The sequence below is a fragment of the Mastigoproctus giganteus genome, chromosome 4, assembly GCF_048544385.1.
Source record: "Mastigoproctus giganteus isolate SK-2022 chromosome 4, ASM4854438v1, whole genome shotgun sequence".
Taxonomy (NCBI): Eukaryota; Metazoa; Arthropoda; class Arachnida; order Uropygi; family Thelyphonidae; genus Mastigoproctus; species Mastigoproctus giganteus.
Genome location: NC_143578.1, coordinates 84,154,838 through 84,179,775, shown reverse-complemented (window position 1 = coordinate 84,179,775; position 24,938 = coordinate 84,154,838). Strand labels below are relative to the sequence as shown.

Below are 24,938 nucleotides of genomic sequence, written 5' to 3'. Positions count from 1 at the left end.
ATGAAGTGTGTAGTTTTTTTGTTTTTTTTTGGGGGGGGGCTAATGCTATATAAGCTTTGCTTACTTGCATCATTTGCCACTACTACCTCTATTATCAATTATAATTCACAAGAACAGCCAAGAAAATATCTATAGAAACAGCATGCAGCAAAAACTTTTTTTTTTTTTTTTTTTAAGAAAACCCCAAACACGAGAGGTATTAGAACCTATAGCCTTAATAGTACTTAATACCGTGCTTGGATTGGAGGTCGAGAAGACAAAAGAAGATATTTGTTGATATTAGACTTTAACTTCTGTAGACTGTCATTTTCAGTCTACTTCTGTAGACTGAAAATGCTTATGAAAATGTCATAAGCATTTTCAGGAAATACTGGTGCCTCCGTAGCCAGGTGGGCAGGAGCAGCAGTGCATAACACACGCTTCTTGATTAGAGCCCGTGACCACCAAATACGGAGGATGCGGAAAGGTCAGGGAATGACCACCGCATATCCCTGGACCAATATGGCCTTAGTTGCTAATGCTCCTAAAAACCAAATAATAACAATATCAAATAATATCAGGCAATATGTATGAAGCAAGGTTGTTCCGGAAAATGGCAGTTGAATGAATAAACAAGGAAGATGAGTTTGAAGTTGGATAGTAAATGGATGTTGGCTGGTGACGGCATGTGTTCAGACTGTTTTAAAAGAGATAGCGGGAAATTGTAGAAGCCAATTCAAAGGAACAGTACCCATGGAAGCATCTGTAGAAAAGGCATGCAGCAGAAACAGTGAGTGGAGAGATTCTGTTAGAAATGAGTCATTAATTAACGTAATTGCACTCTGCTGAATGGAATCTAGAAGCCTGAGAGAGGTTTTGGGGGCACTGCCCCAGATGTGCGAACAATATTCCACGGTAGTGCGAATTTGTGATTTGTACAGAGTGAACAGCTGTTTGGAAGGAGAGTAATGCCGAGAGCAAAAGAGAAAACCAAATTTTGTTTTTTTTTAGATACAGAGGAAGCAATATTTGTAATGTGCTTGTGCCAAGAGAGATTAGAAGTCGAGGTAATCCCCAAAAGAGATATATCATTTTGCCTAGTACTTGGAGTGAGACCAAAGATAAGCATAGGAGCAGAAGAATCTTTTTGCGAGATATAAGACAAGACTGAGTTTTAGAAGGACTGAAATCAACTAAGTTGTCTTTGTGCAAATGGTCAATTACCCGGAGATCGACATTTAAGGAATTGGTAGCGGTTATTCAGAAAGTTTAAGCTGATTAAGCAGGGCAAAGTTTCTCAAAATGGAAAGTGAAATGCAATGTGTTATCATCGGCAAAAACTATGGTAGGGTTTCCAGTCAATGAAAGAAGGTCATTAATATACAAGACGAAAAAGTGAACATTTGGGGGGCACCAGCATTAGTGGAGAAGTTAGCAGACAGAGAGCCATCTACCATCACCCTCAGTAAGAGATCAGAGAGGAAACTGGATAACCAATTACAAAAAACAGTTGTCAAACAATAAGATGGGAGCTTGTTTAGAAGGCCTTTATGCCAAACATGATCGAAAGCCTTGGAGCTGTCAAGAACAACTGCTTGTGTTTCACAAAACGTTTCCATTGAATTTGTCCATAAATGGATAACATAAGCCAGAATATCACAGTGGATTGACACTGATGGAATCCATGCTGGTGATCGTTGATCAGACAGAAGGTTTCTAGGTAGTTTAAGAGTTGGTGGTTAATTGATTTCTCCATTACTTTAGAAAGAGTAGAAGTAATTGCAATGGGACGATAATTAGATGGGAGGGATTTGTCACCCTTTTTAGGAACTGGCTGGATATGAGCAAATTTCCAAGCAGAAGGAAAAACACCTTTGAAATAAGAAAAAAAAAAAAAAAAAAAGCTGCGAAGAACAGGAGTAAGTTCAGGAGCACAGGCTTTGAGAACAAGTGGAGAAATACCATCAGGACCTGGAGCTTTCTTAGCATCAAGATTCATCAAAATCCTTCTGACATCCTTTTGACGGAAGACAACAGGAGGCATTGAATGGAGCATGTTTGGAATGGTGGGAGTTGTTTTACCAAGATCATTAATCAATGAGTTGGAAGAAAAATGGGATGCTAGCAAGTGACAATAGAACCATCTGGTTTTGACAGAGGTGGGAGCAGTGATGTGCACAAGTTGCTACCATTAGGGCAAGAAGCAAGTTTTCTACTCTTAGCCTGTTCAAACTCTAGATTGGACTGATTAATAACTGCTTTACAATTGTTGCGAGCTTTGGTGTAGGCAGAAAGTGAAGAATTAGAAACAAACCAATTACGGTATGCAACATTCTCCTCTTGAACAGCCTTAGCACATTTATTGGAAAACCAAGGTTTAGATAAAGGATGAGATTTTAAAGTGGAGTGTGGGATAAAGGATTCCATTCCTCCAAGAATAATTTCACTGACACGATCTGAGCAAACGTTGACATCAGAAGTTTTGAAACAGTAATCCGACCAAGGAAAAGAAGAAAAGAAATCTCGCAGGTCATCCCATTGTGCATTCTTGTAATGCCAAAAAACATGAGGTTGGGAATAGCCATGAGATAAAGTCTCCCTTGGAGAAGAGACAATCAACAAGTTGTGATCTGAAGTGCCTAAAGGACCTCTCACTTCGACCGTGTACTTAGAAGGGTTGTTTGTGAGAAAAAGATCAAGCGTGTTGGCTGTATGATTAGGATTGTCCGGTATTCTTATAGGTAAATGAACAATCTATACAAGGTCATTAGTAATTGCAAAAGCCTCAGCATCTTGACCAGCTGGGTTGGTGTAACTAGAAAACGGAAGCCAGCTGGAGTTTTGTGAACATTAAAATCACCAAAGAAAATTACCTCACTGTTAGGAAAGTTGGACTGGAGAAAGTCAAGTGGCAAAGAGAGGAAGTCAAAAAGCTCCAAGTGATTAGTGAAGTTGGGAGAACGGTAGAGACAACAGATGAATTTGACACAATGAGGTAGAGAGATTTTAAGCCAGAGAAGATCAAAGAGAGGAGATTCCAAATTGCCAAGTCTCTGACAGGGAATATCAGAACGGACATATTCACAAGTACCACCTTTGAGGCGAAAGGAATAATACAGCAAATAATTTGGGCAACTGAGATGAGCCGTAGTTGAATCAACCAATAACTGAGATTCTGTCAGAAAAAGTACATGGGGTTTGGCAGACTGGAAGTGGAAATGGACTTCGTTGAGAGTAGAATTGAGACTACGTATATTTGTGAAATGAACTAGGAAGTGTGTGGGGGGGGTTTAGATCCCCCCACACACTTTTAGAAAAGTGGGGGGGGACATGCTGTATGAACTAATGAAATTTTTGGATATGGCATCATCGTAAGAATATACCCAGATCCTTGACATAACGTATCTTCAACAATGCTTCCCGCATACACACTACTCGGACTCTGTCTAGTCACTATCTCCAGAGTAGAGGTAGCAAGATTATACACTAGCTGTTCCAGAAGCCTCCTAAACAAGTCGCAGCAATCTCAATTTATGATTATTGTTATGTGTGTTGTGATTGTTTTTCTAATCTGTATTATCTAATAGAAATAATCTGACATTAGTTTGTCTTCCCAACCAAAAATTGAACATGATTTTTTCCAAATCATATTCAGTTTTTTCAATTAGTGAAATGTTTATTTTCCTTGGTGTTTTTTTTTTTTATAAAAACAACTGAAAAGTTTAGTTTTCTTTGCCGCCTTTTTTCACTTTCTTATTCTAAAGGTGTTTTTCCTTCTGCTTGGAAATTTGCTCATATCCAGCCAGTTCCTAAAAAGGGTGACAAATCCCTCCCATCCGATTATCGTCCCATTGCAATTACTTCTACTCTTTCTAAAGTAATGGAGAAATCAATTAACTGCCAACTCTTAAACTACCTAAAAAACCTTCCGTCTGATCAACAATTGCCAGTACGGATTCTGTCAGTGTCGAACCACTGGTGACTTTCTGGCATACAGGTCTTCTAATCAAGCTTCTACATTGGCATAAAGGTCTTCTAAACAAGCTTCCATCTTATGGTTTGCCAACTGCTTTTTGTAATTGGTTATCCAGTTTTCTTTCTGATTGCTCACTGAGAGTGATGGTAGATGGCTATCTGTCTTCTAACTTCTCCACTAATGCTGGTGTCCCTCAATGCTCAGTTCTTTCTCCTACTCTTTTCCTCTTGTATATTAATGACCTTCTTCCATTGACTGTAAATCCTAATCATAGTTTTGCCAATGATAGCACATTACATTCCACTTTCCAGTTTGAGAAACCTTGTTCTGCTCTCAATCAACTTCAACTTCTCGAATATCTGCTACCAATTCCTTAAATTCCTATCTCCCAGTAATTCTCCAGTATGGCAAAGACAACTTAGTTGATTTCAGTCCTCCTAAAACTCAGTCTTGTCTTATATCTCGCAAAAAGGATTCTTCTGCTCCTATGCTTATCTTTAGTGATACTCCCATTTCTAGGCAAAATGATATATCTCTTTTGGGGATCACTCTGACTTCTAATCTCTCTTGGCATAAGCACATTACAAATATTGCTTCCTCTGCATCTAAAAAACTTGGTTTTCTCTTTTGCTTTCGCCGTTACCTTTCTTCGAAACAGCTGTTCACTCTGTACAAATCGCATATCTGCCCTACCATAGAATATTGTTTCCACATCTGGGGCGGTGCCCCCAAAACCTCTCTCTCCATCTTCTAGATTTCATTCAGAAGTGGGCATTTAGTTTAATTAATGACTCCTCTCTAACAGTCTCTCCACTCTGTCTCATAGATGTACTGTTTCTGCTGCATGCCTTTTCTTCAGATACTTCCATGGGCACTGTTCTTCTGAATTGGCTTCTATAATTCCTGCTCTCTCTCTCTTTCAAAAGAGTCCGAACACGTCCCACCACCAGCCAACATCCATTTACTGTTCAACTTCAAACTCAAAGAACCAACTTTTCATCTTCCTCGTTTATTCATTCAACTGCCATTATCTGGAACAATCTTCCTTCATACGTATTTCCTGAAAATTGCAGTCTACAGAAGTTCAAGTCTAATATCAAAAGTATGTTCTTTCGTTTTCTCAACCTCCAACCCAAGCATGGTACTAAGTACTATAGAAACTCTTAGCAAATTTGACTGTATTGAATTTAAATTCACACATATCTTATTTAGATATGATAGAACACTCTTATTATATCTGTTTTAAATTTAATCACACCAATCTCTGATATATTAAATTTCTGGTGCTTATAATTTGAATGGGGGCCATTTCAGAATAATTTATTGAAAGAAAAACACTCCTACTCCCACCTCCAGTGTTCTTAGTTCCTTATATATGTATTTCCTATTTCATGCATGTATATGTATTTCAAATTTATTTTGGTTATAAAAAAGAAAGGAAGAAAAAGTTGCAGCAAGTCATAAAAGCATGATGAAGCATATTTTTAAAATTTTTTTCTCTTATATATTTTTGATCCTTTTGTTGTTGGCTCTCTAAACTCTGACCACATGAAAAAAATTAATTTCTCTAAAGTTAATGGAAAGTTAGATATGATAAGATTTTTTGTGCATCAGTGGAAGGGCTAGAATGTACCGGGTCATTTTGATTCCATGCAACTGATGGAGACTCGAATCATAAGTCAGTCTTAAATTAGCTTTCATAAGTAGATAGATTTAGATTTGATTTCATTAATTAGAATCAAGTATATATCAACATTTTATTCTGTGTCTATATTTGTAATTTTACTACAAGTATATTGCTTTTATTGCAAATTGATTGTATTTATTTAGGTAAGATTATTCTTTTTCTTCTTCTAAATCCAACATGCATATTGTTTAATTGGTACTTTCTTTAGCTGGCACAGTAACAGTTGTTAGAGCTCGGGCTCCAGGAGCGGTAACAACCCAGCAGATAAGAGTAGTAACTGCAACCCCTGGAGGTGCACAGGTAGTACGGACAGTTCCTGGAACAATAGCAGGGGTGGTGAGTAGTCTACATAGATTTGGCACTTTTATAATTTTTTTTTTTTTTTTTTTTTTTTTATGAGCTTCATGTTTTTTATATTTGGGCACACTTATAAAACCGGTGCATGTATATATATATATATATGGGAGAAAGAAAAAGTAGTTTTTTTAAAAACTTTGGTGAATTTTAACAGCTTGGTGATGCCAATTCCAAATTTTCTATTGGATATCAATAATAAATTGTAATATATTGGATATTAGTATCAATAGTAAAGGGTGATACTAGTAATTACAGACCAATTAGTTTGACTTCTGTTGGGCATTACAATATCATCTAGACAAGACTGCAGCAATAATTCAGACCCAGCATGGGTTTGTTAAGGGAAAATCTTCTCTGACAAATTTGATTGGATACTACGGTGTGGTTACAAAGGAACTGGATGCAAAATATAATTTTGATATCATGTACTTGGATTTCAGGAAAGCTTTTGACACTGTTGTGCATGGAAGACTATTTGTACAAATTGGAGCAGAATGGTATTAAGGGTAAGTTGCTACAATGGATAAAAGGATGGTTAAGTGCGAGAAGACAGAGGGTGGTAATCAATGGATGCTGCTCTTCGTAGACTAATGTTATTGGTGGAGTTCCACAGGGTTTGGTGTTGGGACCACTGTTGTTTTGTATATTTATCAATGATATTGATGAAGGTATATCAGGTTTAGTGTCGAAGTTTGCAGATGATACAAAGGTTGGCAGGGTTGTTAATGACAGTAATGGCAGTGTGCTAGGGCAACAGGATCTAGATAATTTTGGCAGATGGGCTAAGAAGTGGTAACTGAAGTTTAACCTTGACAAATGGAAAATACTGCATATGGATAGAAGTAACCCCAGAGAAACGTACCAACTATGTGGTACTACACTTAAGGTGGTAGAAAATGAAAAAGATCTGGTAATAATTGTGCAGTCAGATATGAAGTTTTCTGAGCAATGCAGACAGGCTGCCAAGGCAGGTCATGGGGTTTTGTCAATGATATATAGGAATTTTGTTAGCAGGGAAAGGGGGTGATTATCCCTTTGTATAAGGCAATGGTCAGGCCATGCCTTGACTGCGTACAGGTCTGGAGGCCTCATTTTAGGAAGGATGTAGATTTTCTTGAGTGTGTACAGAGAACGGCAACAAGATTGGTGAGTGGAATGAAGGGATCCTCTTACGAAGAGAGGCTTAAGTTCTTCAAATTGCAGTGGCTGGAGACTAAGCACCTGCGAGGAGATCTGATTGAGGTGTATGAGGCCTTGAATTGGTTGAGCATGCTGAATTCTGATGGGATTCTTCACTTGCTCAGATTACAAATTTAAAGGGCATAAATTTAAATTGAGGAAAGACAGTTGTAGAATAGATGTGCGGATGTTTGCCTTTAGCCAGCGGGTAGTTAATTGCTGGAACAAACTTCCATCTGTTTTTGTGGAAGTTGATAGCTTAAGTAAATTCAAGGAGGAACTGGACAAACATTTAGAGCAAACGGTTGTGTGAAATTTTTTTTTTTTTTTTTTTTTGTCTGATGCTACATAAGCTGAAACACTTGCTTTCTTGCATCACATGCCTCTGTTACCATATTGCTGCTGTCATATCAGATTTTTGCAACAGTTCCAAGATTCCCAATAATTTTCAGAAGAACATAATCTTCAGAAAAACATATAAAAAGTTACTTTGCAGCGATTTCAGACATGCACATATTTCAGAATATATTCTAATGTTCCTTGAGCATTGATTTGGCAGTGTGATATATTTTGTATATGTCATTTGAACTTCTTTGACACATTTTTTTCTGAGAAGCAGACTCATTTCTCTTTATTTCTTCCCTTATGTCATCTACCATGGTATTATGTATCTATTTCCTTGATACCTTGGTACCCATAGCAGGGTTCTCAAAGATGTAGTAATCAAGATAGAGTAATGATGGCTGGTGTAATATATAAAAATAATTACTAGACAGTTTTGCCCCCTGCTTGCTTTGCTCCCCAATCCCCATACACACTTTTCTACTTAAAATGTAGAGGTATGACAGAGTAAGTCAAAGCTTTTCTATGTAAAAGACACCTGTTGAAACTGGTGTTCTTCCGCCCCCTTTTTACTCTGTCAGGAAGCTCGGGCCACCTATGATGGAGAGCAGCCAGAGTACTATGGACAGCCTGCTTCACCTCCCAGTGGTGATGGCGGCGGGTAACGTGGAGTCCCACTAGGGGCATTGCAGTCAAGAAGCCAGCACAAACTACAGAACCCAACACTAAACTACACATGCAACACACAACACTTTTCAGACTTTTACAGAGGTTCTGTATTCATCACAAGAGTACTAATGGCGCAGATGGTGGGAAACCATGGGTGGCACCTTACTCAAACACTATGCTACTATGATTGATATCTAATCAGAAAATGACCTGTGTAATTATTTACCTGTGCATTGTAGTGACGTAATTGCTCCGCCCACTTGTACCACGTGACCTGCATCCTCTTTGCCCGTTGGCAACCCCACGATGCAGCATTCTCAAGATGAAATAAATACCACTATGTAATTATTTACATGGATCACTTAGGAAAAGGCCTTTTGCTTCAGGTTCCATAATGCATGAGCAATATTATTCCATCCGAAAGAGCAGGACTAAAATATTTAACTAAAATATTTGCAAATTACAAATTTTTTAAATTTTTATAAAATACTAAACTATTTACAAATATACAAACTGTATCGGGTCCCTTCATCAGCTGACATTACAATAGAACATGAAATGATGCCATGCGTGGTCATGTATTACGGAGTGAAGCATATGCACGAGGTTGGTGAACGTTATGCAGGCAATTATCCTTCAATGGAAGACAATAATGTAATGATTTACATGCATATTTCTAATGACGTAATTTTCCCACTCTCTTCTCCCATTGGCTCGAATAAATATCACTAGGAGGAAAACTTTTTTAATGTATAGAGAGATAAACAAAATATTGACAAAAATGTTTTTGATCAATATTTTGAAATACAATTTAGTATTTGAAATGTGTACTGGAAATTGAAAAGCTGAATTGTTTCCCTGACTTGTGAATAGCTTATCTGTTTTGAAAAGGTTTGAAACCAAATCTTTTGGAAAGGTGCCATCAGCAGCAAAGTGATTATTGTACTGAAATTTAATGGGTAATTTACACTTTTCAGGGGTGAGTTTATAAGAACCATGTGACTCCTGAGGAGTGATGTGTGTTATTTATTTATTTATTTATTTTGTGAAATTTTTGTATGTAATTGGTTTTTGAAATATTAATTTGTCTTTATTTTGACTTGATTGCCTAATATTAGATTGAAATTTTTTATTTCCAAAGTCAAAGCAGAATTTAAAAAAAAAAAAAAAAAACACATTGCAAAATTTATTAAAATAATGGAAAATAATTTTATAAAACAACTGCAAAGAATTCAGAGCCACTTGATCACTGCAGACAAGAACCACTTCACATTTTAATCTTAAAATTAGAAGCTAGATTCTCCAACCCACCCCCAATTTCGGGTAAGATATATCATTTATCCACCCGAATCAGCTTGATAGAATACATTCATAAACATAGTTTTTTGAAATGGCACTTTACCTTTCAGAGATATCACACCCAGCCTCTTGTGCTAGACCTGATTGAACAGACTACACTCTATATTTGTGGTTTGTCACCTAAAAGTTGAAGGATACAAGTAAAATACTACAAACATTAGAAAACTGTAGTAATCCGGTATGAACAGTGCATCCAAATCAATATACTATTTTGCTACAAAATAGCCCACAAGGTCTTGACTGTTTTTTGTTGGTTATTCTTCTGCACATCTATCATCTACTTACAACATTATATAGTGTTGGGAAAATGTCAGGACATTCAATATTTTCAGAAATAGCTTTACAGAAATTTCAAATGCTGTTATATGAACAAAAATCTATAATATTCTCTTTTAAGCATTCAAAGTGGCCACCTCCCATGTTGATACATTGTAACCTGCCCCAGATTCTTGAAATTACCTTACCTGAGGTTATGATTGTTGTCAATTTCTTCAAAAGCCTTACAGTCCTCATTGTAATTTTGCAGCTCTTGTTCTGGGTTTGCGTACATGCACTTTATCTTTGACCATTCCACAAAAGAAGTCCATCTCTGTAAGGTCAGGTAGCCTAGGTGCCCATTCCACTACTGCTCATCATCCGATGATGTGATCATCGAAAACTTCATTCAAGTAATTAAGAATATTTACTGCTTAGTGGATCTATGCCCTATCATGTTGAAAGTACAGTTTGTTGAAATCATTGCATGCCTGTACACTGGATAAAAGATAATTTTGTAAAATACAGGACAGTGCCCTCGAAGAAGTATGTGCCAGTTACACCAAAAGAAGAAAGACCCCCCCTGCCCCCAAACACACTCCCAATTCAACTGTTTTTCAATTGTGAGGTGGGGATTTTCTGTATCCCAGTACACATAATTCTGCCTCTTAACGTGACCTACTAGCTTAAAAGTTGTTTCATCACTCCATTCAATTTTATCAAGTATCTGGATTCATCTTGCAATTGATTCAGCACTATCTCGCAAAACTCTAATTGCTGGTTGTAATCCTCTTCGAGCAAGCCATGAATTACATGTCGGATGTAACATTTCAATTTGCATTCCTTCAAAATGCATATCAAAAACGGCATTTAATCTTTTCATTTTGATTTTCCAGGAATTAGCACCATTGCTTGCTTCACTGCATTAATTTCTTCTGTCATTATTGATTGTGGTCTGCCACTTCTTGGAGTGTCTAACCCTGTGCTGTGTTCTTCAAATTTCTCTCACATATGGTAAATGTGTTTTCAAATAGGCGGATTAGTTGCGATCGTCTTGTGCCACTGTCTCACAACAGTACTGACACTTTCTTTGTAGAAAGTTTTTAACCTGAAAATTCTTTCTTCTTTTGACAATTTATAAATGCAGCCTAATGCTTCTGTCTGCTGCAGTTATAAATGAACAATTGTTAGTGATCAACAACATGCTCCACACACTCCCACATGCACAGTGTGTCTTGATTTTTGCCCCGCCCTGTATATTGCTTAATTATATACCATTCAAATGGTTCTTCACTTAGCCTGATTTCACTCACTATTTTTCAGTATCATTTATACTGAATAATTATCGGTGCCATTTATATTTCCATTATCGTGTATACTGAATGAAAGCAAATTGAATATACTGACCATTTATTTGACTATATCAAGCAAGCTGTGATGGACTAACTGAACTCTGAAATCAAATAAGCTCTCAAACACCTTGCCGGATTATCTGCTACTGGCATTACAGGAAATGAATGTGCTCATCTTCCTTCCAAATCAGCAGAGGATCCTGTTCTTACATTCAGAGTTTTCCTTTTTTTTAAACCAACTTGGTTTATCTCATTAATATTTTTCATGCCATCAAGAACGTCTGCAAGATATGGAATAGGTAACGGATTTAAACCTCCATGGTGTTTGGATAAATTGTACCCTGACTTTGGGCTTAACTCCCAGGGCTTCCCATATATACTTTAAAAATTGACTCAGGATTTGTTGATGGGTAAATATCTCAGATTGGAAGTAACAGCTGTTGATGTCAAGTTGTACAGTATGTCATTTAGAAGTTGCCATGCCATCTTTGGAAAATCACAATCATAACCTTGAATGCATCTCCACTGCCATTCATGGCATAACCAGCCTCACTGCTTGCTATAGAGAAATCTATAGGCAGAAGTGCTCAGCTCTCCAAAGCTGTCAGTTCCACCCTTAAATCCCAGAGATCTGCACTCACCTAAGTTTTATGCCTAAAAAACACACATGCAGAAAAAAAATAAATTTGCACTTTTTGGAGGATTACTAAACTTGCAGATTAGCAATTCATTTTTGCACTTGTGGGGTGCTTTTTTTTCCCTTCGTAATCTTACAATACGTGTTATAGATAATCTGTTCAGAGAAATTATATGTAACTTTTAAGTTTCTGTGAGAAAAAGAATTGTCAAAAAAAAATGAATCATCTGCTCCTCATTTAATGGAAAATATGTTAGTCTTTCACTTACATTGAACAAGAAATAAAGAACTTGACTTGAATTCAAACATCTTTATTTCTAAATAATGATGGTATAGATTTTGAAGAAATGTTTGTCAAAAATAATAAAGTTGTCCTATTAGTTCCATGTTGGATCGGAGTAATATGGCCCTAGTTGCTAATGCTCCTAAAAACCAAATAACAAACAAACAACAACAACAACAACCATGTTGTGTGCAGGTAAATCAAAATGGGAACTAGTGAAAATCTAGGCACTTCTACCTGAGTAGAGAGAAATCTATCTTTAATTTCTTGAAGTTATACATATAATTTTTAGATGCATTGTAGCACCATCCAGTAACACTTATTTAGTGAGTTCTTGCCATCATTACACTTCATACATATTGTAATTAGGACAGCAATTCAGTCATTGAAGAAATCATACAAGAATTATAGCATGAAATTTCTGAGAATTATCACTTGTTCCTTCTAGAAATTAAAGTCAGACTTAACTCTATGCAAGTTGAAGTTCTTATATTTTCATTTTTCTCCAAAATAATAACTTCATTGTATTTTATTACAGTAAAAATACAGAAGTGGTATTTGTAGGACACAGGAAAATTTGCAAGATGCTGATTTATTTTCAAGAATTGCATTGTAAAATACTGTTAGTATTACAGACATTTTCAGGATAGGAAAGATTTACAAAACATTTAACCACTGAATGATGTATAGGATCTTTCAATTGAATTTTATTCATCATTGAGCATATAATGATTTTTGATTCAGTTTTGAATGTTCAGTTTACATACATCATTGCCATGATTGGGGAAAATTTACTAAAAAACTTTTCCCAGTTTATTAGTAAATTTTGCACCAGAATGCCTGTTACCACATTGAGCATCAACACCATTGTCTCCATCTCAGATTTAGTTCTAGGAGTGTCAAAAGTCATCATGGGTCCTGGGACAAACAGTTTTTCTAATCCTGTATTTCTATTCTAATTCACCTTTTCTGTAACGTATGGCAGTATTCTGGACCTATGTCATTGTTTAGTTTGTAATCTGTACAAACGGCCTCCGTAACCGAGTGGGCAGGAGCGGGAGTGCTGTAGCACACTCTATTTGAGTAGACTGGGGTTCAAGCCCCTGACTGCTGAATACGGTCGATCTGCCAACCCGCACTGGACCAGCATGGCAGATTATGGTCCATTTCCCTCAGCATGAATTGTTGAGGAGGCTTCCATCCTGCAGTGGGTTGATAATGGATGCACTTTACTTTTTTACTTTTTACATACACTACAAAATCTTATCGGTTGTGCTTCTCTCTTTCTCAGCACCAACATTACCTACGCTAATTCTTTTACAATGCCACATTGCAACGTGTCATTATAAAAGAATTATTGTTATGTAATCACAAATAAAATAATTACATTAATCTATAATGAACAGGAATGTTGGACAAAAATAATAAGAATATCACAATAAAATAAGTACACGATTACATTGAACAAGAAAGCCACACTCTGAAATCAAAACTGGAATTAAAATGAAACTGGTTATGTGGAGGACTATTGTCCTCGAGATTAATTTGAGTCCACACCAACACTGCAGATCTCAAATCACATGGAAGGTATGAATTAGGCTAAATTAGAATGGTGCTGAGAGCACCAACTTTTAAGGGCATATTTATGCTCTCATTTTCCAATGCACATTTGTTTGCTTTGGTGTATACGCACTTGTTTTTCCATGCATTTTATATATGAAATTATTGGCATGCATATAAATATATATAAAAATATAGGCATGTAAATAAAATTATATATGCATGCCCATATATAATTTTCACATCTTCCCATGAAACGTAATACAGTCACTCCTTGTATAGCACGATAGTTGTGTTCCTAGAATCCTCGTGCAATGCAAAATCATGCAATATAAATAACAGGCCCTATGGGAAAAATAGTGTTAGGTGCTGACCACCCGCGATTGAACACAGATTGTAACCAAAACATTATCAAACACAATAAATAATGTTATTAAAATATGTATTTTATTACGACTATTACGTAATAAAATATTGCTAATGCTTTTGCTTCTATCATAAGCAAACCTGTTTTTTTTGTTTGATTTTCTATCCAAACAGATGACAGCCATTCCATCTCTTCCAATTCTTTGTCTCTTGATCTAGTGGATTTTAATTACACTTTGAGTTGTTCCTAGTATGAAAGTTGTTTTTATTTTCTCTGCATTCTTTGTAATTCTCAGCTTTGCCTCATTTAGGCCTGTAGGGAAATATCACATGCAATATCACATGGTCTTAATTTCGCTCAAAGTGTTTGAAAATTTCATATTTTTTCTCTGTCAACAGAGGCAGACTGGCCATAAGCCTTAACGGGGGAAACCCCAGTGGGCTGGAGGCCAGTGTGATTTTGGCCATAAACGCTAGTATGAGGCAGGTAAGAATTTTTGATCCAGTCCGCCTCTGTTTATTGATATTGCTTTTCTTTTTCTCTCTGAATCTGTAGTGTCTTCACCAGGACACTTCCTTTTCACACCTTTTAAGTATTTTACTCATTTTTAGGGAATAAAGCACAATTACAAAATGAGGAGGCAAGCTTGATACACATAAACAAAGCTGCGCGCACGTGTAGCAACTGAATAAACAGCACCATAAAGGCAGAGACACACTAACACCTCACTAGCTCACATTTTACGAAAGCACATTTCTGGGGGTTACTACCATAAAACAATAAAAACTATTTCCAGCTGCGTTTCTGCTAGTGGAATCTGTTCTAAACTGGCAGTAAACTTGATCTAATTGCTTTTGCGTAATACCGATAGCTGGAATTGTGTGGGTTTTTACATTATTATGGCGAAAAGCATTTTCCTTTCACTATAAAAAACATAAATACATTTTCAGAATCTTCTCTTTTCGTGTTTCATTCAGTTGTGGTGATTCCGCATTTGACTGCCATTTCTTGTAAACACAAAGGCGAATCGTGCATAAGTGAATTCGGTTCTTGTTATATACGATATCGTTCCCCTATTTATAAATCGTGTATGATCCAATTCGTGTAGTGTAAACACGTGTTATACGAGGACTGACTGTATTACTACTTAACTGCTTTAAAAATGAATAATGATTTCAATATAAGAAGAAAATAAACAATCTCCATTGTTCTCATTCCAGTGAGGGATAGTGTAGCATACACTGTTGATTGTCAAGCAACTAACTCCACATTTGCAGTCAGGGTTGAGGATTTTGCATAACTGAGCAACCCAGCCATCCTTCATTTGGAGATTCTTATAATGCTACGATGATGAATATCACAAATATTTCTAACTCCTTCAAACAGTTTTTCCGTGTCCGATTCATCCATTATTGTGATGTTCACATTGCTCAAGGCACAAATGCAGTGACAAACCTATGAGATTGAAAACAGGGAACTGAGCTTAGCTGGGAGGAGGAGGAGGTTTTCTTCTTCTGGGAAGTTGGGAGATGCAACAATTTCTATGCACCTCTGCATAAACAGTCTATTGCTTTTCACATGCACTTTGTATCTGTGTACTTAGCTCATGTAAGTGGAGAAGTAGTGATTTTTTGACACACTTGTCAAAATCCAATGCTTGTACCATTTTTTCTGTTCGTAGGAGTCACTTTGGTGCATCAACGGATCAGTTCATTCTTTGGATACAGAAATGTGCATTTTACCTACACACACAGGAAAATACAAGCATAAAGATGCCTTGAGTGGAAGAAAAGCTGTGGCAACAGTTTTAAATGAGCTGGATATTTTTCCTCAATGTGACAACTCAACTTAATGACCATTTTTGATTTTTATTTCTACAGTACAATATAGTATTGTACAGTATTTTATATATATATATATATATATATATATTTTTTATATGATTCCAACTTGTAGTATTGATGATTTTTTATGTTTATTTGTTAATCATAAATATATATATCCATTGATTTCTATTTGATGTTTCTGATATCAGAAAGATAGTGACAGTGCAATTAACAGGTGCCAATTTTCTTTTTAATTTTGGAAAACTTTTTTTTTTTTTTTAATTTCTGCTTGAAACATTCAAGTATTTCTTCTTTTCTTAATTGATTACAATACTTATTCTATTTTTCTTTTTCATCTTTTTTTTTTTTTTTTTTTAAATAAGATTTTAAAGGAGGCTTTGTTTTACACTGTATGTTTAAAAAAAAAAAAACCATTATATCAAAAGTTACAAAAGACACCACTAAATAGATCACTCTCTTAGTCTAGCCCATTTTGCAATTTAAGACCGTAAAGTGTGTGAAATTTCAAACATCTGCACATATTTCTGCTTATTATATATACAGATATTATTAAAAAATAATTAAAAATACATATGCATTCAATACTATCAGCTACTTCCATTTTCAGGTTTATTTTAAAATTTATTTCAAACCCTGTCACTGTGAGAATTGAAATTTGAAAGTACATATTTTGTTTAACCGATAGTAGCCAGTCATCTACCACCACGTGGTAGATGACTGGCTATTCTGACCAACTGATATAGTACCACCACTTTGCTTATTGGAGGCTTGAAGTGGTGGAACCTATGTTTAGTCTCCAGAGAACGTTCTGGCAACCCCCTCCAACTATTCTACCATGCAGTATGAGTAATGTCTTTTGAGGTTATGGTGGGCATCATGTAAAGTTTGTTAGTTGTCTGAAGACACCAGGGGTTCCCCCCCTGGTGTCTTCAGACAACTAACAAACATATAAAATGTTTTATATGTGTGTGTGTGTGTGTGTGTGTGTGTGTATATATATATATATATATATATATATATATATATCCAATATTTTAAATTAAATAAAATAAAATAAAACATAAGCCAGTAGTATGGCAAAAACTGTAGAGCAAAAATTAACATAAAAATAACCCAAATAAACAATCGAACGAAAAAAAGAATAGATATAAATAGTCGCCCAGAAACCCTTGTATAATTTTGATCTTTAAATCCAATTAACAAAAACTATACAAAATTTAGGATAATGCCAATTATTTATTAATTTAGCGGTACCCCCCAGAGAGGTGTCAGTTCCGAAAGACGTGAAATATCACCAAAAGAGGGTTAAAGGAACTACCAAACGATAACAAAATAAAATTGAAATAAATTAAAATAAAATAGACTGACCATCATGCCCCATCTCGACAGAGGACCACGAGGCCAATAATGGTCATGGAATCACTGCATTTCAATCGCTATACAAATCGTTGCCATGGTGAAAAGATCGAAGTACCAATTCACCCTCCCTCCCTCCTCCGATCGATCCATCAATGCAGAGGATTTGCACGGCGGTGGTCCTTATGCAGCAAAAAATAAAATATAGAACAGACAGCACTCTAGAGCAGAGCCACACCACTGACATACTGTAAGCTGAATCAGCTTATATAGAAGAAAAAAGGAAGATAGATGGCAGCACAGGCATTGCTAAATTTATTTCATTTCATTATAAATATAATTCAATGATAGGATATATATATGTGTGTGTGTGTGTGTGTGTGTGTGTGTGTGTGTGTGTGTGTATATATATATATATATAGTATATAAAACAGGTGACAAAGGTAAAGAAAGGAGAAGAAAAAGGTAAAGAAAGGAAAAGAAAAAGAAAATAGAAAATAGATGTACCTGGACGCGCAAGGCTACAGAACAGGATACAACTATAAAATAAAACATAGAAATAAATGATAAAGGACATAGTAAGATGGGAAAGTTATTAACAACAACGTGCCATGCCTAATGGAAGATATGAGAAGAAAAGAATGTTAAGATCCTAATAAATTAAGTGGAAAAAGTGGCTGAATTGATAAGCCAAATCATATTTACAAAAGCTAGAAAAAAGTGGTAATTAATGCATATTAAAAAGTAGTAATAAATAGAAATGAAAATAATGAAAATAAATTGGTACATAGATCAGGTATTTCATCAGGGGACTACACCCGATCATGTACCAAAATACTGCGTTTCTATACAAACCCATGCCGATGGAGGTAGCAATAAATTAAAAAAAAGAATTAAAAAATTAAAAATTAAAAATTAAAATTTTTTTGAAACCTTCATAGACATGAGTGAGGTAGCCCCAACGCAGTGTGTATATTTTAAGTAAACCGTTAAATTAAAAGGTGTAATTAAAAGGTGTAACAGGCAGCAGCATAGAAAAGGGAAGTAATACAAGGTATGGGTGGGAGAAAAAATAGTAGTAAAAAAAGGAGGCGAAAATAGCGAGAATAAGAAAAGAAGGAATGTCCGAATCACCCTCGTATTGCACTAATAGTTCAACGGACGGAAAAAGCAGAATAGAAATGTTTTATATATATATATATATATATATATATATACATATGTGTATTTGTATATACATATATACATATGTGTATATATATATATACATATGTATATACTATCATTGAATTATATTAAATATTAACTTAAGTTAAATTATAATAAAGTGAATAAATAAATAAATAAATAAATAAGGATTCATTAGAGGCAGCAACATGCAATTCCTCCATATGAAGCTGAAATACATCCACTATTTTAAATTAAATTAAAAAAAACATAAGCCAATAGTATGGCAAAAACTGTAGAGCGAAAATTAACATAAAAATATTTGACAATAGTGAAATATAGTATCCTTATAATACCGTGATAAATCTGACTAAAAAATGAATAGCAAATGCTTAGAAAAACGGTACTCACCTTGTATAAATCTGCAATAAAATTTTTTGGTAGATGGAGGTTAAATTTAGGTTGAAAGAGGCATTAAATAGAACTAAGGCGGGGAATGGGATGAAAATATTTTAAACAGATTTTAAAATGAGCGCAAGGAAGTAGAAATGCAGATCTCCAATCCTTGGTTGTCATAAAGAGGTTAAAAGATGTAAATGAAAAAAAAAAAGAGAGAAGACTGGTGGTGCCAATAGTCGTTACGATGGACTTTCGTGAGTAAACCGTCATCAGTTGGCAAATGGAAGAGAAGTGTTTTTTTTTTTTTTTTTTTTTTTCTCTCTCTCCCATTTACGTCTTTTAACCTCTTTATGACAACCAAGGATTGGAGATCTGCATTTCTACTTCCTTGCGCTCATTTTAAAATCTGTTTAAAATATTCCCCCCCCCCACCTTAGTTCTATTTAATGCCTCTTTCAACCTAAATTTAACCTCAATCTACCAAAAAATTTTATTGCAGATTTATACAAGGTGAGTACCGTTTTCTAAGAATTTGCTATTCATTTTTTAGTCATAAAAATATTTTTATTTTTATGTTAATTTTCGCTCCACAGTTTTTGCCATACTACTGGCTTATGTTTTATTTTATTTAATTTAAAATATTGGATATACATATATATACATATACATATATATATGTATATATGTATTTAAATTTACACTACACATCATTGCATCCCCTCCCTGGTGTGTGATACATATGTATGGTGTGTGATACATATGTATATATGTATATAGATATGTATACATATTTAATTTTTCTTTTCTTTTTTTTTTTTTTTTATTTTTTCTCACTCGCACTCATTCATCTTTTTCTCACACACCAGGGAGGGGATGCAATGATGTGTAGTGTAAATTTAAATACCAATTAAAACTAGGATTAGTGTGTACTTAACGGGTTAGTGGGCACCTCAACTTGCTGTTATTCTTCAATTGTGGTGCAGGCCAAGCCACAAGTTTTTTGCAGGCTAGGGGAGAATGCAGTAATAGTGCGTTTGTTAGTATATAAAAAGTAATGAAAGTTATTTTTAACTTTGTTTTCTTTCGGCCAGTTACATTTGCTCTTCTACTCATTCCCATTCACTCTCTTCTCTCATGCTAGGTCACTCTTTCTTTCACCAAAACTGCCATTTATTCCCTTTTATAATAATTTCTAGTTCACTCAGTGCCCAGCCTATTCATTCTGTCTTTCATTCCCATTCATTCATTCTATATTGCATCCCCTTGCTACTAGCTTACTGATATTTTTCATCTAATCTGCTTCCCTGGCTGCCTTTACATCTCCCTCCCCTACATGGTTACTTATTTGATGTGGGCCCCAGGTTCCTACACATGGCAGGGTTGTCCTGGGGAGTTTTGTCATGTCAGGGCACAGAATCCTGCTATCTTGATAGTTTTAAGTAACCGTCTGAATTGGGGGGCTGAATTGCCATTCTTTGGATAATTCTGCATATTATGAATACTTTCTGTGTGAAAGATGATGTATAGGCTTTATAATTTTCTTCTTCTATGATGAACAGATGTTCTTCTCCCCTGGGAAGGGGGTCAACATGTGCTATTGGCTCTATTCTGGAGATGTCATAAATTATACATTCATATAGAATGCGTGCCCAGTCTTCACTCTTGCCAGTGCAGTTTGGGTCATCAGGTCAGCCCTAAGGCGGTTAGTTTCACCTTTAGGGAGCCATGACTTGTCAATATAAATATTGCAAAAAGTCCAGGGGCATACCACTTAGGTGGCTTTGGGATAACAATTGCCACCCATGGCAGAAACCTTTTGGTAACCAGTTCTCTGGTTTCCTGCTCCTACTTTGTTTGACATAGCTCATGGAGCTTTGTGGCTATTGTTTTTCTTTCAGCATTCTTTCTTTCTTTCATTTTTAAAAAGGGCATAACTGCAGAATTTCTTTCAAATATTCTGTAGGTATGTCCTTTTTAAATCTATAATATAAGCCCTTTTGACTACTTCCAGGTAAAATGGGAGAGCTCGGGCCAGCAACTGTAGTGCAGGTAAAGTATAAAGTGTGTTAGTTGTCTGACGGCACCAGGGGTTTCCCCCATCTCTGCATTTTATTCTTTGTGAGTGACACAGAACTCTGTGGAGGCCAGAGATTTAAGTGTGTGGGGACTGGTCTGTTGTGTAGCGTTATGTTCTGTTGTTTCTCTGACCATTTAGCCATTGGGCCCCTATTGGGACCCACTGTTGCCCACACTTTTCCACAAGGAGGCAGATCAGGAACCCAGTAGATTATTTAAGTACTCTGGCAGGCTCCACTATCTAATTTCCAAGGATTTCAGTGGCAAGCCTAAAAAAAAAAAAAAAAAGGGAGGGGTACACTAGAATTTGGCCAAAAGAGATTTACAAGAAAGCGGTAGAATTTAGACGTTGATTAGAATTTGGCAGCATTGTTAAGGGGTGTACTCGATTGGTTTAGTGAGAGAGGGGGAAAACTGAGGGGAAAACAGATAGAAGAGTAGGTACGATAGAGTAGGCATCCCCAAAGAAGTCAATGAAGACAAGCCCCACCAGGCGAAGTATGGGGGTAGGCAGAGAGGAGAGGAGACAGAGGCCTGTCTCCTTCCTCCTCTGCCCAGAGATGGGGTTTTAAATGGAACCGGGTTAGAGTACCCAGTTCAGATTGCCAATGGCGTGTTGAGAGCAAAGCCGCAGAATGTCTTCGTCGGTGTCATTATGAGTATAGTGTTTTTAAGGTCTAACGGCACCAGGGGTTTCCCCCATCTCCGCGTAGTATACATTGTGGTGTGATACAGAACACTGTAGAGGCCAGAGGTTTAAAAGTGTATGGATATTGTGGTGTGTAATGTTTTGTACCGTTGTTCATCTGGTCTTTTAGCCGTTAGGTCTCAAATGAGGCCCACCGTTGCCCACACTATACCTCGTGGAGGCAGACCAGGTACACCAGTATTTTAGAAATTTACTATTTACTCTGGCAGGTCCTCCCACCTAATTTCATGAGATTTCAGTGGCTAGGACCTAAAAAAAAAAAAAAAGTGGAGGGGGGGGGAGGAACGCTAGAAATTGGGTCAGGCCGAAAGAGATATAAGTTATACGGGTTAAAGTTCATTTATTATTATTTTTTTATTTTTTAAATTTTTGTGTGGGGCTTGTGTAGTTTTGGCAAGGGTCAAATGCTGGTCGCAAGATAGCTAGAGAGGGAAGGGAGACTGAAGACGGGGGGGGGGGGGTGAAAGACAGAAATATGGAGTCAATAGTGAAGATAACCCCAAAAGTCGGCGGGACAGGCCCATGCCTCACCAGGTGAAGATAGGGGATGGCAGGGGGGAGGGTACAGAGTAACCATCCCCTGCCAAGGGAAGGGAAGGGAAAGAAAAGTGAACCGAGTGAGGGTACCCGGTTCAGATCGACTAATGATGTTTCGGCAGCAAACAGCATAATGTCTTTGTCAGGTCTTCGTACGCCATTCCTGGGACATGTTGTCCCATCCGTGTGAGTGGTCAAGTCCAGATAATGACTCCAGTTTAAGCCAGTGGTCAGATCCAGGTTAAGTTAATGATTAGTTTTTCAGATTGTAGCTGTTAGGTTTTTGTTTGGTTGATACATCTAAGGATCTTTATTATGGATGATGAGTGGTTAGTTTGTGGGAAAATTCCTGCTAAGGTTGTGGGTATGTTCTTCTTCTAGTAAAAAGATCCTGCGCAAACTGCATTAAGGCTTTATAGTTGTCCTCGCTCTCCAGGAGATATTGTTCTTGGTTTATTGGTGAGAAACGTATTCTAGTTATTAAGAGGCAGCGGACGTCTTCGTATAGTTTGCAGTGGTGCATGAGGTGCTCCCACGTCTCTGGCTGTCCACAGTGGCAGAGAGGGGTGTCACTCAATCCGAAACTGGAGAGTTTTGCTCTTATTGCGCCATGTCCCGTGAGCAGGTAAGATGTCAGCAGACTTGGTGAAAACCAATTTGAGCTTTTGGGAAACACTAGTTGATTATCCGGTATGAATCTTCGGGTGACTTCCCCTTTTGTCGAAGTCGTCCAGCGGGTTTGCCAGGCCTGCTGTAGGTGGGTGAGAAGGCATTTTTTCTCAAGTTTACGATCGCTCGCCGGATCAGTTGTGTAGTCTAGGCAGGTGATTAATTTGCCTTTGGATAGTTGATAAAGCAACCCACAGCAGACGATCTCCAGGTCCAGGGGGAGAGCACCCAAGAGGACCTGGAGGGCGTGGGTGCTTACAGTACAGCAGGCTCTCGAGATTGTTAGTAGGACTGAACGTTGAATGGTCTCTAGCTTCCTTTTGTTTACTGCTGTTACCGCCTTGTGGAACCAGACTCCTGATGCGTATGTTATTGCTGGTAAGAAGACTGCCTTATAGAAGAGGGCTAGGGTCCTCTTCTTAAGTCCCCAGTCGCGACGAGTGACTCTAGCTATTAGTGCGGAGTATTTTTTGATTTTGCTTCGGAGGTAAGTAAGATGGGATGTGAATGACAGATTTTTATCCAGCAGAATACCAAGATATTTAAGTTCGGTGGAAAGCTTAATTGTTGTTTCCTGAATCTTTATCTGGGGAGGCCTTCTGATATTGAGAGAACCTTTAAGTAGGATGGAGCAGGTTTTTGTTGTGGGTATCTTTAAGTGGTTTTGGGTGGCCCAGTCTTGTAGGATATTTATAGCACGGTTTGCAGAGATCTCTAGTTGAGTTCTTGAGTCTGCCGCCAGCATCAGGATCAGGTCATCCGCATAGGCCTGCGATCTCACATTACCAAGGTCGAGGTTTAGAAAGCTGTCGAGCACCACATTCCAGAGAAGTGGGCCAAGTACTGAGCCTTGTGGGCATCCACTATAGACTGGTCATGTGACTGAACAGTACGGAGCACTGACGGTTACTGTTCTGTTTGCAAGATAGGTTTTTATACAATTGTACAAATTGGCTGGTAGTTTTGCTTTCCGGAGTCTGCCGAGGACGCTTGGCCACCAGAGGGAGTCAAATGCCCCGGCAAAATCCACTGAAATGACAAGGAAGTATTTATGGCTGGTAGTGGTAGCTGCTTTGACGATATTCTCTAAGGCGTCCACCGTGAAACACATCCCTTCTAAAGCCGTATTGGTTGTCAGAGTGAAGGCCAGCCTTGGAGTAATGAATTTCTATTCTATTGCTTAGAAGATGTTCTAGATGTTTGCTTAGTATGGATAGAAGAGCGATGGGCCGGTGTGACTCCGGAAGGTCTTGTGGTTTTTGTCGGATTCTTGAGAATAAGCCTTAATTTTGCAGATCTCCATACTGCTGGGAAATGGCCTGCTTCAAGGCAATGGTTGAAGAGCTTCAAGGCAATGGTTGAGAAATGTTGAATGGTCGAATTTAGGATCTCATTTGGGATGGTTTCAACAGCCTTCTTTATGATCTCGGGCTCCAGCATATCTTCTCCTGGAGATTTCTTGTTTTTTATTTTTGCTGCAGCAGAGTCCAGTTCTTCCTTGGTGAAGCTGTCTTCCACTTGGACTGTGGTGTATGTGCTGTTTTCCTCACATAGTAGTATTTGCTCTGGGGTACTTGGTGGCATGTGTTGATGGAACATGGCGTCAAGTATGTTATTTATAGATTTGGACCATGTGTTTGTATACGTGCCTTGTGGCGTCTTGGTGGCTTGGATGACTTCTCCCGTGGGGAGTTTGTTTGTGATTAGTCTGTAGACCATTCCCCATGGAGCAGAATTTCCAACTGTGGAGACTAGGTGCTCCCAGGAGCGCTTCTTCCTTTGTTTAATCAGGGCTGTGTATTCATTTCTTGCCGTTCGGTACTGCTGCTTGAGATACTCTACTTCCGCTTCCGGCCATGTCCGTCTTGCCCGTTGAAAATTTTTCCGTCGGGTGTAAACCTCTCGTCGCAGTTGTTGGAGCTCTGGGCACCACCAAGCTACAGCTCCAAGAGAAGGTTTCTTCCTTTTAATAGAGTTAATTGAGCTTTCAGTGACTAGGCTTACAATTGCCTTTTGGTGCTGGTCTGGGTTCAGTCCAACTGTGCTGAGAGAGCGGGCGGCCATGACCAGTGAATCCTTAAATTCCTGCCAGTTTGCCTTGTCAATTGCAAATCTATGTAGAGTTTGCCTCATAATTGGTTGTCGGCTTACTGATCGGTGCAGTTGGAAAGTTATT

The 24,938-nt window shown here is 37.3% G+C and overlaps 1 protein-coding gene across 3 annotated transcripts in view; it reads left to right on the top strand.

Moving 5' to 3' along the window:
* Hcf (Host cell factor) overlaps nucleotides 1-24,938 on the top strand; it is a 722,783-nt gene that overhangs the window by 315,955 nt on the left and 381,890 nt on the right. For all 3 annotated transcript variants that reach the window (XM_090372788.1, XM_090372787.1, XM_090372786.1), the window contains exon 10: nucleotides 5,851-5,978. In XM_090372788.1, coding sequence (XP_090228914.1) covers nucleotides 5,851-5,978 — 128 coding nt within the window. The remainder of the gene's footprint in view (nucleotides 1-5,850; nucleotides 5,979-24,938) is intronic.